Source organism: Physeter macrocephalus, chromosome 10 (genome assembly GCF_002837175.3).
Source record: "Physeter macrocephalus isolate SW-GA chromosome 10, ASM283717v5, whole genome shotgun sequence".
NCBI classification, from domain to species: Eukaryota; Metazoa; Chordata; class Mammalia; order Artiodactyla; family Physeteridae; genus Physeter; species Physeter macrocephalus.
Window position 1 is genome coordinate 12,505,128 of NC_041223.1, and position 18,504 is coordinate 12,523,631.

General features: G+C 43.8%; 1 protein-coding gene across 5 annotated transcripts in view; it reads left to right on the forward strand.

Annotated features, from left to right (window-relative positions):
• Nucleotides 1-14,953, forward strand: part of CNKSR3 (CNKSR family member 3) — a 102,685-nt gene extending 87,732 nt beyond the window's left edge. Inside the window, exons 9-14 of one of the 5 annotated variants that reach the window (XM_055087432.1) lie at nt 262-408; nt 5,434-5,558; nt 8,487-8,692; nt 9,179-9,268; nt 11,281-11,313; nt 12,306-14,952. In XM_055087432.1, the coding sequence (XP_054943407.1) occupies nt 262-408; nt 5,434-5,558; nt 8,487-8,692; nt 9,179-9,268; nt 11,281-11,313; nt 12,306-12,604 (900 nt within the window). In that variant the 3' untranslated portion in view covers nt 12,605-14,952. The other 4 variants (XM_055087429.1, XM_024122478.3, XM_055087430.1 and 1 more) reach the window with 4 other exon arrangements.
• The last annotated feature ends 3,551 nt before the right edge of the window (nt 14,954-18,504 follow it).

The following is an 18,504-nucleotide window of genomic DNA, read 5'->3' on the forward strand; positions in this document are numbered from 1 at the left end:
ACCCGCGTCCCCTGCATCGGCAGGCGGACTCTCAACCACTGCACCACCAGGGAAGCCCCCCTCTAGAACTTTTAAACCGTTTTGCATGCATTTAAAAAATTTGCAATTTATATCCAATTTTCCATAATTTTAAGCAGTGCTAGGATGAACAGATTTGTGTCTACCTATTTGCTCATAGCTGATTTCCTTGAGATAAATTCAAAGGTTTGAGTTTTCGTTATTCATGAGCAAGTGCCCTCTCCTCATTTTCTTTCTCTGAAGGTGGGATGGCAGCTAAAAAATCTGGTGAGAAAGTTGAGAGAGAATCCTACAGGAGTTGTGTTACTGCTTAAAAAGCGGCCCACGAGTTCCTTCAACTTCACTCCCGCCCCCCTGAAAAACCTACGATGGAAACCACCTCTGGTCCAGGTACCGTCACCGGTTGAAATCTTTCCTCTGGCATTGGCGCAAGAACAATGTCCAATATCCGATTTGTCTCCAAAAAGAAAAGACTACACTTTGATTGGGTTCAGGAGTTTGTGTATGGATAATTATCCTATAATCTTACTTATGTGAAAATAGCCATGCTGGATTTGCATCGAACAGTATGGCAGCCCCTAGCCGCCAGTGTCTATTTCAACGATTCAAATGAAAGCTTCAGTTCCTCCGTCTCAGCGGCCACATTTCACTGCTTGGTAGCCGCTTGGCGGCGAGTGGCTGCCAGCACTACAGAAAGTTCCTTCTGGTCCTTTTCCTCTCTCGTTGCAAACACTGTGCTCGCATAAAGGAATCCAGTTTGACCACTGATCTTAGAGGGACCGCACGGGGTTGAGTCCTCAGTAATGGTTTAAAAAGGCAGGGGCTGTGGACTGTGAGAACAGCCCGCCCAGCGTGTCACCCGCCCAGCGTGTCACCCGCCCAGCGTGTCACTCGCCCAGCGTGTCACTCGCCCAGCGTGTCACTCCAGTGTTTAGATTCGGCCGTCCGGTCTTTAGTGAGTTTTATTATTTAAATTCTCTACAAGCAGTGCACTCCTTACTGCCTACACCTGGCTGGACCATGCACCCTGACCAGCCTCTTCCTTATGTCATCAGTTCTTAGTGTTTCATTCCTAAATCATGAATGAAAAGCAATCACATTTTAGTGCCCTTTTATACGATGGAGATTGGCCATTTATATGTAACTGTCTGTGATCTTATGGTACCTCTTCAAATGGAAGGAACAGCAGTGGTCTCAAGCCATCAATTTGGACACTTCGTGATGCATAGAGCACTGGAAATATGCCTATGTGTGTACCTTAGGGGTGTGGAGGCGCATAAAAATAAAGACCAGGATGTGGAGGGTGGAGCCAGGAAGGGGCACATAATTAAGTTCACTTTTTAAATAATAATGGAACAAATCAATCACACCCCAGCTGCTTCTGTTTGCATCGCTCAGTGTAAGGGGCACCATCTTTCAGTAGTTTTGGAATTCTCAGAGTGTGTGGGGTAACATCGAAGAGGTCTTCGCTGATGGTTGATGGAGTGCTTTCCACACAGCAACTCTGTCAGCTCCTTGGTGCAGGGGCGTAAATGTTAGGTTCTGAAGAAGGGGTGGTGGGTATGGACAGGTAGGAGAAGGAGCCTCCTCCTGAGGAGGTGGGAGCCCTTTGGAGCCTGGAAAACTAGGTGGGATTTGGGAGGCAGATGGGAGGCTGTTTGGTGGAGGAGAGGAACGCTGTTCTTTAGACGCACGCCCACCAACCGAGGATGTGCTGCCATCAGGGAAGGGCGGTGCCCAGGCAAGGTTTCCTAGAAGCAGAGTGTGTGACAGACATTCTTGTGAAAGCGATTTAGTGCCTGTGCTTCAGGTGAAACTTGTCCGGGAGGGAGGGAGGCAGAATAAGGAGGAGAAGCCAGCAGATGCTGTCTCAGGTAGAGTCCATCTGGGCCTGTTACCCAGGTGTAACCACACAGCAAGGGCTCTGGTAGCTCTACTCAGGGGTGGCAGCTGTCCGCTGAGGGCAGTTTTCCAGAGAAGGGGGCAGCCGTGAGCTTTTAGCAACAGACAGTCACCGCAGCCGGGTTCACTGACTGACCAAGGGCTCTGGGTAGACACCACAGCGCTCTTGCAAGAATAAGTAGACCAGACTCTTGGGGCAGAGGGTGGGAGAGAAAGCTGGACCAGTGGGCTGAGCTGGATGGGTGGGTATAGAGTCCCAGGCTAAGGAGTATGGACTTCATCTCACAGGTAATTTTTGTCAACAGGTTGACAGTTGATTTTTACACTAATATTTGCATCAGTTTGCTAGGGCCACTGTAACAAAGTACCAACGACTGGGTGACCGAAACAAAAGTTTATGCCTTCAAAAGTCTGGAGGCTAGAAGTCTCAGATCAAGGTTGGCTTCTTCCAAGGTCTCTCTCCTTGGCTTGCAGATGACCGTCTTCTCCCTGTGTCTTCACATGGTCTTTCCTCTGTGTGTCTGGGTCCTGATCTCCTCTTCTTATAGGGACACCAGTCATGCTGGATTAAGGCCCACCCATATGACCTCGTTTTATTTTTTTAATTTTTAATTTTGTGGGGGGGGATGCGTGCTATGCGGCATGTGGGATCTTAATTGCCTGACCCAGGGATCAAACCTGCGCCCCCTGCAGTGAAAGTACAGAGTCTTAACCACTGGACCGCCAGGGAATTCCCACATGACCTCCTTTTAAATTAAACGTGTCTTTAAAAATCCTATCCTATCTCCAAAGTACAGTCACATTTTGAACTACTGGGCGTTTGGGGGACACAGTTTAGCCCATGATACTACCTAAACACAAGAAACACCAGTCGGGAGCTGTTACGTGCGTAGGTGATGGGTAATGTGGCAATTCTAGTGAAAGGCTAATGCAAGAGGCCATTTGGAAGAAGCATCGAGAGGACTCACAAAGCAGCACAGCATAGTGGACAGGAAGGGGCCCTGGAGTTGAACTCCTTGAGTTCAAATCCCACCCCTGACACCTCTTAGCTGTGGGACCTCAGATAAGTATTTAGTATTTCTAAATCTCACTCCTAATTACTCATGCTGACAGCAGAGGTTTTGGGGTAGGGGTGCAGAAGGTAGGCAAGGCAAGGGAGAAGCAGATGTGAAATGTGGCAGTGAACCTGGGTGGTAATACCAGCGACAAAGATTAGAATGTCAGGAAAGAGCCATCTGGGAGGCAGAGATGATAGGTCTTCTGGGCATCACTGAGTTTGAAGTGACAGAAAAATTCAGGTGGATGTGTTCAGAAGGGAAGTGAAAATTATATCTAAGTATAGGCTAGAGTTAGTTCCTTGACCTGTGGAAATTCACTTAAGAAGGGGCATGCTTCCTTTTTCTTTGGTTTTGTCTACCTTCCTGCCCGGTTCCACTAACTGTGCAATTTGGGGGAAGGGGTGAAGGTGAGGCGTGAGACACCTAGCTTTGCTTCTGACCCAGGGAGGGAAAACCATCAAAATGCAGAGGCTGTTTTACAGCTTAGCTATTAAGCATCTGGTGATGTGTCCAGGATATTTTCAGAACACGAACCCTGGTAGACCAGTACTCCGTACGGTTTCTCAGCCCCCACCCTGGCTGTTGCCCTGTGTGTCATTCTTCAGGGGTCTGTATGCCTGGGTGCCCACCTCTGCTGGGAGGAAGCATCTTTAGTTCTTGTCAGCATCATTCATGTTGTCACTGAAAAGCTGTTCATCGCTCTGTTTTTAGGCCACAATCCTGGTAAACAAGGGTTATTGATTTGGAAGTAACCATCAGTGTTGGAGTTTTTGGAAAATGCCTGTTCTATGGAAATGTTCCAATTTTCTTCTGTTTCTGTTTGTTGAGGGCCTGGGTCCTGGCCCCATGTTTTCAGACATTGTCCAAGATTGTCAGAATGAGATGTGGATCAATTACATAGTTCGGAGAGTTGACGGACTGTGGTGTATGCTCTGGGAGACTGTTTCCCTGTGCCTGGACATCTCTCCCCAAAATGGGGCTGTCTCTCTGTGAGCACCGGCTACTCCCGTCCTCTCCACCCTTAGAATGCCATTCCCACTCTCACTTCCAGAAGACAGGGGATCTTCCATCCATCACCACCTGGCCTAGATAGGGCGTAGGTGTCCTTTTATTACTCCCCGGGGTCTAGCACTGTCCTCACCTGCTGCCTTCCACTGGCCTTCTTTTTGTGCCTTGACTCATTTTCTTGCTGTTCCTTTACCAACCAGAAAAGGCCAATCATTGCTGTTAGATTGTAGAAGAGATAGGATTGAAGTTCTCACACAAGCTTTTAAAGTATTTTTTAAAAGCTGTGTGGATTTTAAATTTAAAAAAGTAACTTGTGTGTATGTGTATATGTGTATAATACTAAATTAGACAGCATAAGGTTGTGTACTTATTATGCGACAAGCCCTGTGCTAAGCCCATTACATGTATTACGTTACCTAATTCTCACAGCTACCCTGTGTTGCTACTATCTTTGTCCCTGTTTATTCCCATTCTATAGAAGAGGCACAGAGAAGTTGAGTGATTTGCCTGGAAGATACACACCTAATCAGAGGTATAACCAAGATTGCACCCAGGCAGTCAGAATTCCGAGCCCATACTCCTAGTGAGTGGTAGCATTGTTAGTAATTAGTGTGAACTAACTCATTCTGTCCTCACTGCAGCCCTACGTGAGAGGCACTGTCAGTATGGCTGTTTTTCAGAGGAGGAAACTAAGGCTTGGGAGTTTAAGTGATTTGCTCAGAGCTGGAATTCTAACCTGCCTGGCACCTGGCTCCTGGGCTTCTGCCTTTCTTTCACTATGCACCTAGGCTTTCAGAACTCTTGGTAAATGGAATACCACTCAGCCATAAAAAAGAATGAAATAATGCCATTTGCAGCAACATGGACGTACCTAGAGATTATCATACTAAGTGAAGTAAGTCAGAGACAAATACCATATGGTATCACTCATTCGTGGAATCTAAAAAATGATACAGGTGAACTTATTTACAAAACAGAAACAATCTCACAGACAGAAAACAAACTTATGGTTACCAAAGTGGGGAGGGAGGGAGAGATAAATTAGGAGTTTGGGATTAACAGATGCACACTACTATATATAAAATTAAAAGGTCCTACTGTATAGCACAGGGAACTATATTCAATACCTTATAATAACCTTTAATAGAAAAGCATCTGAAAAAGAATATGTGTATATGTATATATGTATATATACACAACTGTATCACTTTGCTGTACACCTGAAACTAACACAATATTGTAAATCAACCATACTTTAAAAACAAAAAAACAAAAAAACTCTCGGTACATTTTGAGTGTCTCAAAGCAGAATACACGTTGGATGTTGCTAGTAGCTGCAGACACACAAATGACCTGGGCCCCTGTTTACCGAGGGGCTGGTGTTGGTTTTGGGGAGAACCATCTCCGAGGTAACGTCCACACTTTTACGCTTATTACTCCCTTTCAGACCTCGCCTCCGCCCACGACCACTCAGTCCCCGGACAGCACGATGGATGCCTCACTGAAGAAGGAGAAGCCGGCCATCCTGGATCTTTATATTCCTCCTCCACCGACCGTTCCCTACTCCCCCCGGTATGTCGGTGCCCGTTTCTGTGGTGTGCGCGTCTCCTTGCGTGGAGGTGCTGGTGGTGGTGGGAAGACCACGAGTATCTCGAGAGGAGACGCTGCTGACACTCCAGTGTGTTGGGGCTGAGTCTTGACTCCACCGTCAAAAAGTATCGCCCTGGGTGTAGGCATTGGGGAATGGGTGACGGGGGTCGAAAAGGACAGACTTCCGGTTACAGGCGAAGTCCTGGGGGTGTAATGTACAGCGTGGTGACTGTTTTTCACAATGTTGTGTATTTTTCAAAGTTGCGGAGAGAGTAGATCTTAAAATTGCTCATCACAGGAAACAAAGAATTGGTAACCACGTGTGATGATTGTTTTGCGGTACATACGTAAATCATTACGTTGTACCTCTGAAATGAATACAGTGTTATATGTCGATTATATCTCAATAAAACCAGGGGTAGGAGAAGTGTGATCCTTTAGGGGGAAGTGTAGGAACAGATCTAGTTGTACGGGCCTTGAAGCCAGCCAGTGTGATGGGGAGAGGGCTGATTAAAGCATGTGCTCTCGGGGACTGCATTGTTTTCATTCTTCACTGGGCATCGAAACGAGCTGTTTGGGGGTCCCTGAAGCTGAAGTTTCATTAACTACACAGTAAATTCATCTCTGGGGCGGAAGATAATATTTCTGTGAGATTGATTAAAGTTACAGTTATATTTTGCTGAGAGGGATGTGTTCTTCGTAGGACTTAAAAAATGTGATAATAGGTGTGGAAGAGCTGTGTTTGCATGGCCGTGTGTGTTTATGTGTGTGTGTCTATTATAAATTCTTCAGGATCTTAATGGCTATCTTAAATGTTTAGAGTAAAATGAGGACGGTCACGCTAGATGTTATATAGGGGATGATTAAGGTATGAAAATATAGGCTTATTTATATCATCTTACATATTTACATATGCTGGTAAAAGTAGAGAATCTGGCTCATTTATGTAACATACATTTACTGAGAGTTGGGCCTGATTTACCATCTTATGCAAAACAGATGTAGTTCTTGCCCCCAGAGAACTGCCAATATCTTAGTCAACTGTTCAAGAATAAATTGAGAAATACTTAATCATGCTGTAATATTTCATAAGACACAGTTTGGACTGAACTTACAGTGATTTTTCACTTCAGGGTGGAGTTTTCATTTGTTTGTTCTTGTTTTAAGCTGAGCTCTTTGCTTCTGCTGTGTTTCTTTCCTGGGCACAAAGAAAAATTAATGTCATTTTCCTCTTCTTTGAGTCTTGGTTTGCCCAGAAGTTATTATAGCATGTAGAGCAGTGGCTGCAGTGATCAGGGGCTTTCTGGTTGGTAGACCAGGCTCTTCCCTGTATTCACAGACCAGAGTCCTGTGGTCGCGAGATCTAAATTGTGTTTAAAACTACAAGGAGTTGTTGCTTTTGCGTATAGAGAGCAGAGGGTTTCACTGATAGAACAGACCAGTGTGTGGACTGTTCTATCAGAAATTGTAGGCTGTAGGGAGGATGGCCCCGACTCCCCTAATCCTGAATATTCTTGTCTGGGTCTCAGTGAGGGGTCACAGTAGCTGTGGTAAGAAGAAGGGCATGTACATAGTGAAGGTGAAAGGGAGCTGGCGCTTTGATTCTATCGGGGGAGACGCGTGGACACACGCACACCATTAATGAAGGATATTTTATTTTATTTTTTAAAAATTTATTATTTACTTATTTTTGGCTGTGTCGGGTCTTAGTGGATCTTGTGGCACGCGAGATCTTCGTTGAAGCGTGCGGGATCTTTCGTTGCAACGCGGGCTTCTCTCTAGTTGTGGCGTGCGGGTTTTCTCTCTGTAGTTGTGGCGCACAGGCTCCAGAGCATGTGGGCTCTGTAGTTTGCGGCACGCAGCCTCTCTAGTCGAGGCGCGCGAGCTCAGTAGTTGCGGCGCGAGGGCTTAGTTGTCCCGCGGCATGTGAGATCTTAGTTCCCTGACCAGGGGTCGAACCCGCATCCCCTGCATTGGAAGGTGGGTTCTTTACCACTGGACCACCAGGGAAGTCACTGAAGGATATTTTATTAGGAATGAAATGTGCAAATGGTCACAGAGAACAAGTGGTGAGTCATGAAAGCTTTGTGAATGGGGAAGTTATATGCCAGGTTTAAAAGTATAGAGGAAGATAGATTCATGGTAGGGAAAGGGTGTGCAGGCAGCAGGCTCACTGGGAATACCAATCGGCAAGGCTGATCCTTAGACTGTTTTTGAACTCGGTGGATTCTGGGTTTATCTAGTAGTTTTGCAATGAGCCCCTAATGGAATTTACTCAGTGCCAAAAATTTAACCAGCTGGTAATCTGGACTCAACTAAAATTAATTTTAAGTTTTATTATGAGCTGACATTTAGAAAGAATGAAGTTGCAAGCAGTGGTCCAATTTTTGCTGGTTTCTGTACTTTGTTTAGAAAATAGACACTTTCCATTGGCCACTCTAAAGGCCCCTTTGTAATTTTTGACATCATTTTCAAATCTGACAACTGCCATCACACATCAAGTGTCTTCTTTGCTGGATCTTGGCAAAGATACTACTCTTGGCATGAGAAAAAAGGTTCAATAGATCATACCTTCACTTGGGGTGTCTGTAGTAAGGAGGAGATTCAACTCTAGGACAGATGTACAGGAAAACCGGAGCTAGCTTTTCAGGATATATGTGTATCCCTTAAAACAAATATGAAAAAAAAAATCTCATTTTCTCTTATTTAGTAGGATCATGGTATTTACTCTTATTTAATAGGATCTCTACGTATTTAAGAAGCAACTGTGATTGAAAAAGTGTTGCTTTTTCCTCCAGAGGAAAAGGAGGATTTTTTTTCTTCTGTGTGCTAGAAGCAGAATGTATCCTATAATTCTTTAGTGTGAGAGGATCTTCGTAAGCAGCTTAATTATTGCCCTCTATCTTGCAGGGAAGAGAATGGGAGTTCCGTTTACGGATTCAGTAAATGTAAACAGCCACAGCCTGGTCCTAAGGGTTCTGAGTCCCCCAATTCCTTCCTGGACCAGGAAAGCCGGAGACGGAGATTTACCATCGCTGATTCTGATCAGTTGCCTGGGTATTCCGTGGAAACCAATATTCTGCCCACAAAAATGAGAGAGAAAACACCATCCTATGGTACGTTGCTGAGTGTTTGTTTTGTTTCTCTTCCCCTCCCCCTTCCTTATTTGGAACTGTTGGATGAATTCGGCAGACTTGAAGGGTAATCCAAGGAAAACATAAACCTCAATGAAATTCTAAGTATGAGACCTTTGTTCATCTTTCTAAAGCTAAGGCTTGTTGAGTCATTACCCTGCCTGGCATCCAAGCCCAGCGGGGTGAGATCATGTTACAGTTTCAACTTTCAGCGCCTGCATTTTAACTTGGAGCTGCTTTGCTCCGTGGACCCACAGGCGCAAGTTCAGCATGCCTCTGTCCTAATGGTTTGCTGTGGAAATACAGTGCTTTAAAATAATTTTCTTATTTTTAAACTATGTTATTTTGCTTATGCTGAAGTGAGTGTGATGTCAGGGTCGGGGAGGGTCTAGTTCTAAATAAAGGGAAGGATTCTCTAAAGTCCAAAAACTCTGTCAGCTTTTCCTTTTCCTTCCCCTCCCTCTGAAGGCAAGCCCCGGCCTTTGTCCATGCCTGCGGATGCGAGCTGGATGGGGATTGTGGACCCTTTTGCTAGACCTCGAAGTCATGGGAGGAAAAGTAAGTTTAATTTAAGCAAACTGAAAAGTACCAAATCTGGAGTCCAAAGCCCAGACCCTCGTTTCAGCCCTTTTGTGCTCTAATGACCATAAAATCATCTTCTCATCTGCAAAATCAGGGGGTGCTGAAAGCCTCTAAGGTCCTGTCTATGTGTAGAATGGCAGAAATATATATTCCTAGGTAGTGGTTGTAAATCTCCTAAATAGTATTGTGTGCTTTAAAAAGGCTGTAGACACTGATGGTCCGATTTCTAAACACATAGAAATACACTATTCGTTAAACAATCTCATCGTCAATTTTATGACTATTATTATTGGAATCTGTTTGATTTTTGACCAACAGACATGGGTGTTTTTCTCCCCAATCCTTCTTGTGTGAGTCTAATTTTATGACTATTATTATTGGAATCTGTTTGATTTTTGACCAACAGACATGGGTGTTTTTCTCCCCAGTCCTTCTTGTGTTAGAGAGTAACTACTACTGGAAAAGAAACTTGTGTTTGATTTACCCTGTAAACAAAGTTACAGGTGATAACACTTGTCTTTTGAGGAAAATGTTTATAAATAGTCTGATTTTTTTTTTTTTTTTTTTTTTTTTTTTTTTTTGTGGTATGCGGGCCTCCCTCTGCTGTGGCCTCTCCCGTTGCGGAGCACAGGCTCCGGACCCGCAGGCTCAGCGGCCACGGCTCACGGGCCCAGCCGCTCCGCGGCACGTGGGATCCTCCCAGACCGGGGCGCGAACCCGGTTCCCCTGCATCGGCAGGCGGACGCGCAACCGCTGCGCCACCAGGGAAGCCCCCTATAAATAGTCTTATTTTGGGCCGGATTACATTCAGTTGTCAGGACATCGTAATATTGCTTTTGTAGCGCTGAAACAAAGAGCTGGTGAAAAGTTAGAGAACAGTAGGCCTTAGATTGTAAAAGGAAGAAGAGAAAAGTTCTGGAGGCCTAACTTCCAAAGTGATCAATCCCTGACATTTCCCTGCGACTTGGTAAAGTTTGTCACCTAAGTACCCGAATCACCTGGATTGCACTAAATTGGAAAAGGGAGAAGTTGCCTTCTAAGGTCCAAGATACCCTTAGTTGACACGAAAATCTGTGGAGCAGACAGCAGGGGGCAGGGCAGTTCTTTGTTTAGATTTAGAAATGTCCACATCTTCTTTGCCATTCTTTTTAGCATTTGAAGTCCCCGATTTAGACTTTTATTTCCTTTAAGGTTGAGATATGGGGTGTAGGGGTGGGGAGTGTGAGGTCAGGAAAATGGAAAGATACTTGACCTCCATCCCACCTTCCACATTTTTTCTGGTGTTATCATTTTAGAAAGAAAGGTACCTGCATAATGGGCAATTTAAAAAAAATAACAGCTTTTTTGAGAGACAACTCGCATACCATAAAGCTCACCCTGTTAAAATGTGCGATTCAGTGGTTTTTAGTATATTCATAGAGTTGTGCTAATTCCAGAATATTCTATCACTTCAACAAGAAATGCCTGTAAGCAGTCATTCCTCATTCCCTCCTCCTTCAGCTCCTGGCAACCAAAAATCTACTTTCTTTTTTTTTTTTTTTTAACTTTCATAGTCATCTTTTTTTTTTTTTAAATAAATTATTTATTTATTTTTGGCTGCGTTGGGTCTTCGTTGCAGTGCGTGGGCTTCTCATTTTGGTGGCTTCTCTTGTTGTGGAGTGCGGGCTCTAGGCACGTGGGCTTCAGTAGTTGTGGCACGTGGGCTCAGTGGTTGTGGCTCGTGGGCTCTAGAGCGCAGGCTCAGTCGTTGTGGCGCACGGGCTTAGTTGCTCCGCGGCATGTGGGATCTTCCCGGACCAGGGCTCGGACCCGCGTCCCCTGCATTGGCAGGCGGATTCTTAACCCCTGCGCCACGAGGGAAGCCCTGAAAATCTACTTTCTGTCTCTGGAGTTACTTTTACAAGGCATTTCATATAAATAGACTCCTACAAAATGTGGCTTTTTGACAATGGGCACTTTTTAATGTAACTTTTCCCCTTTGATTACAGAAACAAAACAAATTGTTGGAAAACCTCTAGAAGGTGCGAGAAAACTAATCTGTAATCTGCTTCCCCAACCTAGAAATTATCACTCTGAACGTTTTGTGTATCTTCTAGTTGTTCCTATATTTACGTATTATATGCTTAGAAAAATGTGCAAAATGGAATAGATGGATTTTCAGTAATACTATGAAAGGGGAACGTTAACAAGTGTATTTTTGGTAATAGCTGCATTAGTAATCCATCTTATGGCGATAGCACCTCTTCATTCAGTCCGCTGAGGTTGAGCATTGAGGTTATCTGTGTTTTGCCCCCCAAATGTTAACGTTGCTTCAACAAGCATCTTGTACATAGTTCTTCGTACGTTTTTAAAAGTGGAATTTCTGGGTCAGAAGAATGCTACATGTTGCCAGGGTGCCCTGCATTTTGTGTTTCTATTCAGTTTCTTACCCCCCTGCTCCCCATCCCAGGGGGTCTACTGGCTTTTAGGGTGGGATCATTCTTCCTTCTCCAGAAATGTCCCAAGCCTTGCAGAGCATTAAAATCTTTGACCCCCATCCATGAAAGGTGAAGAGTGCCCGCCCTGCATTCAGAGTGATAACCAAAGGCATCCCACCTCCTCCCAGCTCCTTAGGGATGCTCGGGAATAAGAACCACCGTTCCAGGGGCACGCGCTCTGGGCTGCAGGCATTGAACAAGGACAGATGTGGAAGGGGTGATAGGATTATAAGATTTTCTCTCTTTGGTTTTTTGATTTCAAGTGAAATTATGCAAATTCTACACTGATTAAAAAGTGCGGGCTCTCTGATTCTGCTCTGCCCCGTGTTACCTCTCAGATGGAAAAGCCGCCTGAAGCGTGCATCTACCTCTTCCATTTCTGCTTTCTCAACACCCAGTGGTGTGGGCCCGGCCGCCTGGGGGGCCTGGTAGCCCATCCCTGGGAGGAGGGCAGGGTGTGCTGCCACCTTCAGAGGCAGCGCCATGCAGAGGATGGGTATTTTAACGGACTACCTGTGGGCTTTGTCTGAAAACAGGTGAGGACGGCCTTTGCCGGTATTTCAGTAATGAGCGGATCTCTCCGATCATCGAAGAAAGGTCATCTCCCCCATACCGTTTCTCAAGGCCCACGACCGAGAGGCAGCTGGTCCGAGGTGCAGACTACATCCGAAGCAGCAGGTGCTACGTCAGTTCAGATCTCCACAGCAGCGCCACGATTCCATTCTCGGAGGAAGGGACCAAAAAGAAAGCCAGCTCCTCGGCAGCAAAGTCCTCTTCTCCAGAACCGTCCCTGCTGGTCAGCTGGTTTACTCGCCTGAAACTGTTGACTCACTGAGCCCTGCATTCCCGGGACCCTCCCTGTCTCCTGCTACCAAGTGCCTTGCTTCCTCAATCAGCAACAATTTGTTCTGATTTTCATCCACAGTATTATGCAGCGACCTTATGCGATTTCGTGGGTTTTCTTTTTTCTTTTTTTCTTTTCTTTTCTTTTTTTTTTAGAAAGTTGTATCCTGCGCTTGTTGGAATTTTGAAGTCGTTGGATGGGAACAAACCCAGAGAATTGTAGATGCTGGCTTATGGAGACCAAAGGAGAGAAATGGGGAGAGTCCGCTTTCTTTTTTGCTTCCTTAAGAGTCAGAACACGGAGACACACTCTCTAAACCAGAGCCGTGGCCAGGAATGTTACGGTCATTATGAGGAGCTGGGCCATTGTTCTTTTTAGGGGGGTGGGACTACAGTTGGTGGCCACTGTCACACAGATGTGTTGGTTTTTGGTCCAGCTTCTTCACCTGAAAAAGCCTGTGGAGAAAAACAGTTTTCTTTTGATTTTTCAAGCTATATACCACATGTGTAAGTGTAGCAGCTTTGACTTTGAAATAACACGTGGGAAGCATCTGATGCTCTTTCAGAGCAGAGGTTTGAGTGTAGGCCAGTTACACTTAGTTAATGCCCTTTTCATAAGTCTCGGTGTACGTCAGTTAATACAGAAACACGTGAAAATGCTTAGATAGGGCTTACTGCACACAGAGAAGTTTATGGTTATTTGTGAAGGGTGTTGTATATTATTGTCTTTAAGGGAAAAGAAGCTATAAGATTTGCTGACAGCCAAAGTTTCATTGAGAAAAATGGAGCACCCATACTTAGGTTTATGAGAGAGACATCAGTTTGCATTTTGACCTGTTCAATGACTATCTTCTAGAAAAGAATGGACAGTTCTTCAAAATTGTACACATTTTGCTAATTAGAAATCTCTTGGAAAATCTCACGGTCACTCATTTTCAACTAGCATCAGGTATTTTGGAAAAGTGTGTCTGGATATTAACTCTTGTTTAAACTGAATGTATGATATTTTGCTAGAATGGAAAAGTACTATCTTGTTAATTTAAGTGTTTTAAATATAGTTGTATATTTTTCTTACTCTTAGTCACATGTAATTGATATATTTCTGTTTTGTGTCCTACATGAAGCTAACGAAAAAAGTGTTCAAGATGTTTCCAGGTTTACCAGTGACCACCTCGGCTGTTGCCACTGTGGGCACTATTGTTAAAAAAGCAAAATAAACCCTCCCAACCATTTTAGGATTTTATGGATTAGAAATGGGGGCGTTGAGGGAGCGTGTGTAAAGTAAAATTACATTCGGAGAATTTTCTGAGCTCTATCCCTGGGCAAAGCTGGTATCTCCTATTCAAAAATATCTTCCCCTCCCCCCTTGAGTTGTCTACTTTTCTGAACTGCCTGAAATTGGAGATTCCTTGGAGTTAACATCTTCCTTTTAAAACGCCTCTGGTGGGGCTTCCCTGGCGGTCCAGTGGTTAAAACTCCATGCTTCCAATGCAGGGGGTGCAGGTTCAGTCCCTGGTCGGGGAACAAAGATCCCACGTGCTGCGCGTTGCGGCCAAAAAATTTTAAAAAAAGAAAAGCCTCTGGTGGGGTTGAGGGAGCTGGCAACCACTCGCATATTAGTGTGAATGAATTCAGTCGGCTGTTTGCCTGTCAACCAACCCCCAAGGGAACTGCAGTGAAGATATAGTTGTTTCATGGGGAATGAAAAGGGGTTTGGCCAGTGGCGGAAAGAAGAGGCTTGGAATGCGTGATTCATTGGCTGCTTGACAATACAGTGTAAGGGCAGAGCAGGGGCGGGGAAGCCTGGTAACAGGGCACTGATGACTAGGAGGGACTATAGAAAAGGGGGAGAGCCAGCCCTCGCCCTTTGACTGTTAGCGTGGCCCAGAAAATGGGGTGGCAACTCTTCCTCTCACTCTCCAGATCACTCTCAGATCCCCTGAGTAACGAGTTTAGTGGTTTTGGAGGTCTTAGCTGGAGGTCAGCCCCTTTTCTGTGGAGTAAATGTCCTTTGTGATCAAATGACCATCCTCAAATGAATTTTCAGTGCCCAACTCAAGTACAGTAACTGTGCCCAGTCAGTGTTTTTCAGACTGTTCCCTGAAGTCCTAAGGGGAGGCCAAGTTTCTGGGTTCTCTACCTTCAATCAGCCTCCACTGCTTCATTTTTATTTTTATTTGGGATTTTCCCCTGAAATGTGTTTGAGAAATAGATTGCTGCTTAAAGAAGTTTCTATGTATCTTTAGTTGACATATATAATTAATAGTTTAATACTAATTTCTTAGAAATTAATGGAAACTGCTTGCCTCAGTAATAATCCAGGTTTAATGGTAGACGTGTGAACATATGAAGATGTAGAATGACACTTTTTTTTTTTTTTTTTTTTTGCGGTACGCGGGCCTCTCACCGCTTTGGCCTCTCCCGTTACGGAGCACAGGCTCCGGACGCGCAGGCTCAGCGGCCATGGCTCACGGGCCCGGCCGCTCCGCGGCATGTGGGATCCTCCCGGACCGGGGCGCGAACCCGCGTCCCCTGCATCGGCAGGCGGACTCTCAACCCCTGCGCCACCAGGGAAGCCCTGGAATGACACTTTTTGACGTGATCCTTTAAAACAGTGATTTTTGATTACTACCAGACCCAACTCAACACTAACCCTTTTTTATAGTAAATATTTTATAATATCACTACAATCATCAAATGAAATTCATGGATGATAAAACCTTCTTTCATACGTAAGAGCATCATCCCTATTTGCTGTTCCAAAATGAAATAGGTAATATAACTGACCTCTACACATCCCCATCAATATAATGTCCTAACTGAATATAAACAAATATACATATATAAATATTTTGTAATGAAATCATTATTTTAATATGTAAATGCTCTAGCATGATTATATTACAAGATGTATGAAATAATGTAACAAAGCTTATACTTGTATCTGTATATGAAATCACCATGCCTGTGGCAGCTGCACAGGCCTGCTGTGCTGGCACCTCAACACCAGAAATGGGATTGATGTCAGCAAAGCAATTTTCTAAAATGTGGCCAATTCTTTTTTTTTTTTTTTTTTTTTAATCGAACGAACAATTCTTTACATTCTATAGTGCTTTACAATTTTTAAAAGTTTCACACACGTGATTTCATATAATCCCATAATAATCCTTTTTATCCCCTACCCCTATCCTGCCCCTTCTCCTTTCCCTCTCCCCACTGATAACTACTAGTTTCTTCTCTATATCTGTCAGTCTGCTTCTTTTTTGTTTTATTCACTGGTTTGTTGTATTTTTTTAGATTCCACATATACATGATATCATACAGTATTTATCTTTCACTGTCTGACTTATTTCACTTAGCATAAAGCCCTCCAAGTCCATCCATGTGGCCACAAATAGCAAAATGTCATTCTTTTTTATGGCTGAATAGTATTCCATTATATATATATGTATTACACATCTTCTTTATCCATTCATCTGTTGATGGACGCTTAGGTTGCTTCTGTACCTTGACAATTGTAAATAATGCTGCTATGAACATTGGGGTGCTTGTATCTTTTTGAATTAGTGTTTATGGTTTTTTGGATGTATACACAGGAGTGGAATTGCTGGGCCATATGGTAGCTCTAATTCTTAGTTTTTTTGAGAAACCTCCATACTGTTTTCCACAGTGGCTGCACCAATTTATATTCCCACCAACATTGTACGGGAGTTCCCTTTTCTTAAATTGTGGCCAATTCTTGAGAAGGTTCTAGACAAAACAATTCTGTAACAGTTACATTCATATAGTGTTTCCTGGGTGCCTGGCATTGTTCTAAATACTTACCTAACAACTTTCTGAGGCGGGTACCACTGTTATTCCCATTTTACATATGAGGGCACAGGGCTGATAAGGGCAGAGCTAGAATTAAAATCAAAGCAGTCTAGCTCTGGCAACCTTGTTCATCATCTCTTTGCTGTGCACTTTCCCTCAGTTTATAGAATAATTGCATTCCTGAAAAATCCAATGCATATTAAAACTGGGCTAGAGGTTCCCTGTATGTTTATATATAAAACAAAATTAGATTCTAATTTTCAAGTAAACTGATAATTCTAAACTGGCTTTCCCTCTACATGAATATTTGGTCGGGCAATTGATAGTTGTGCTGATGGGGGGCAGTTTCTTGCTGGGAGGGGTCTAACCTGTAGAACTTGTGTAGCATCCGTGTTCCATCTGTTGAACGCAGGTAGTGGCCCTCCTATCATTAGCACCTCAAAAGCCCTTACAGTTCCCAAACCACATCTAGGGGGCTGTACCATCTCTTTGAGAGCAAGTGATTTAAAAGAAATTCTGTTTCATCTTTGAGCAGAGTTCCAGTCTTCATGTTATATATTTGTCCATTTTCTGTCTTTACTTCTGTCTCCTCGGTTCTCTCCCCACCACACCAGAAGTTTTAGAATCTGTTTTGTGAGGGTTGTTTTCGTTTTTGTTTTTCCACCTGAAAGTCAAGCAGTTGTTGCCTCCTCTGGCCCAAAGACCATCGGTATTCCCAAGTTTCAGTTTATTAGCCCTCAGAAAACTCTAACAGGTATTTACTCTTAACTTCTCATCCCCCAAAGAGCTCTGGGGTAAGTAAATGTCTTTGACACAAGTATGTTGCTTTTTTGCCCCCAGAGGCATAAATGGGATGGCCATGCAGGCCTAATCTGGATGTTTCCACCTATTGAATCTGTGGTTAGTCCTTACAGAGAAGTGGGTCACATTTTGCTCCCACTCTTTTTTTTTAATTTTTTTTTTACTTTTTGTCCTTTATGTACCAATTTTTTTTTAACATCTTTCTTGGAGTATAATTGCTTTACAATGGTGTGTTAGTTTTTGCTTTATAACAAAGTGAATCAGCCATATGCATATATATGTCCCCATATCCCCTCCCTCTTGCGTCTCCCTCCCACCCTCCCTATCCCACCCCTCTAGGTGGTCACAAAGCACAGAGCTGATCTCCCTGTGCTATGTGGCTGCTTTATGTACCAACTTATCTCTTTCAAGGTAGAATGGATTCATCAAATCTGTCTTAAAAGATTAAATTATTTGATTCCTTTACATTACAAGGGGTGACACCTGGCTTCTCATGACAATGGCACCCAGTCAAATATCACCTTCCGAGTGTGCCAGCTCCCCCAACACCCCGCCGCCACCCCTGGTACCATCCATGTGCTTGAACCCTGTAGTGTTGTAGACAAACGCAGAGCTCGAGTTAATTTAGAAAACACACGCATAACCTGCCCACTCTTTTCCTAACCCCAAACATCCAAGACTCACGCAAGCCATGAACATGTTATTTCAGCTGTCAGAGTAATGAAACCAGTAGCAAGGAGGTGCAGGTAATTCAAGATTATTGAAGACACGGCATCTTAGCAGGGCATTTGAGTAGGTGTGTGTGTTTTTTCAAGCTCATATTTTAAAACTGAACAGTCATTCAAATGAATTGTTTAAAATGACTTTTTGTAATATATTATGAATATACTGGAAAGTCAAAATAGAATGCCCAGTGAGAGCATAATTGGCAATGCAATAGACAAGGTTATAGAAAGTGTACCTGTCATATCCTCAGGGTCCATATCTATACTCATGTTATTTTCCCAGTGGCTGGCTTTAATCAGATTCTCCCATCTCCTGCTGACCTCATTGCAACTGTCTTCATAACCGTGTTTGCTCCCACTCTTATGAAGAGAATCACTGCATCATTTCCTTTGGGTTGAGACTTCTGCCTGCTACTTCCTTGGAGATTATATGGAAGGTGGGCACCTTGAAAATGAAAAAACTCCTTTTGGTAGGGCCATTTTTTGGGTTGGCCAATGACATTTGATTTTATTCACCTTTGGAGTTACCATCCTTGTGTATTTTTTTTTGATA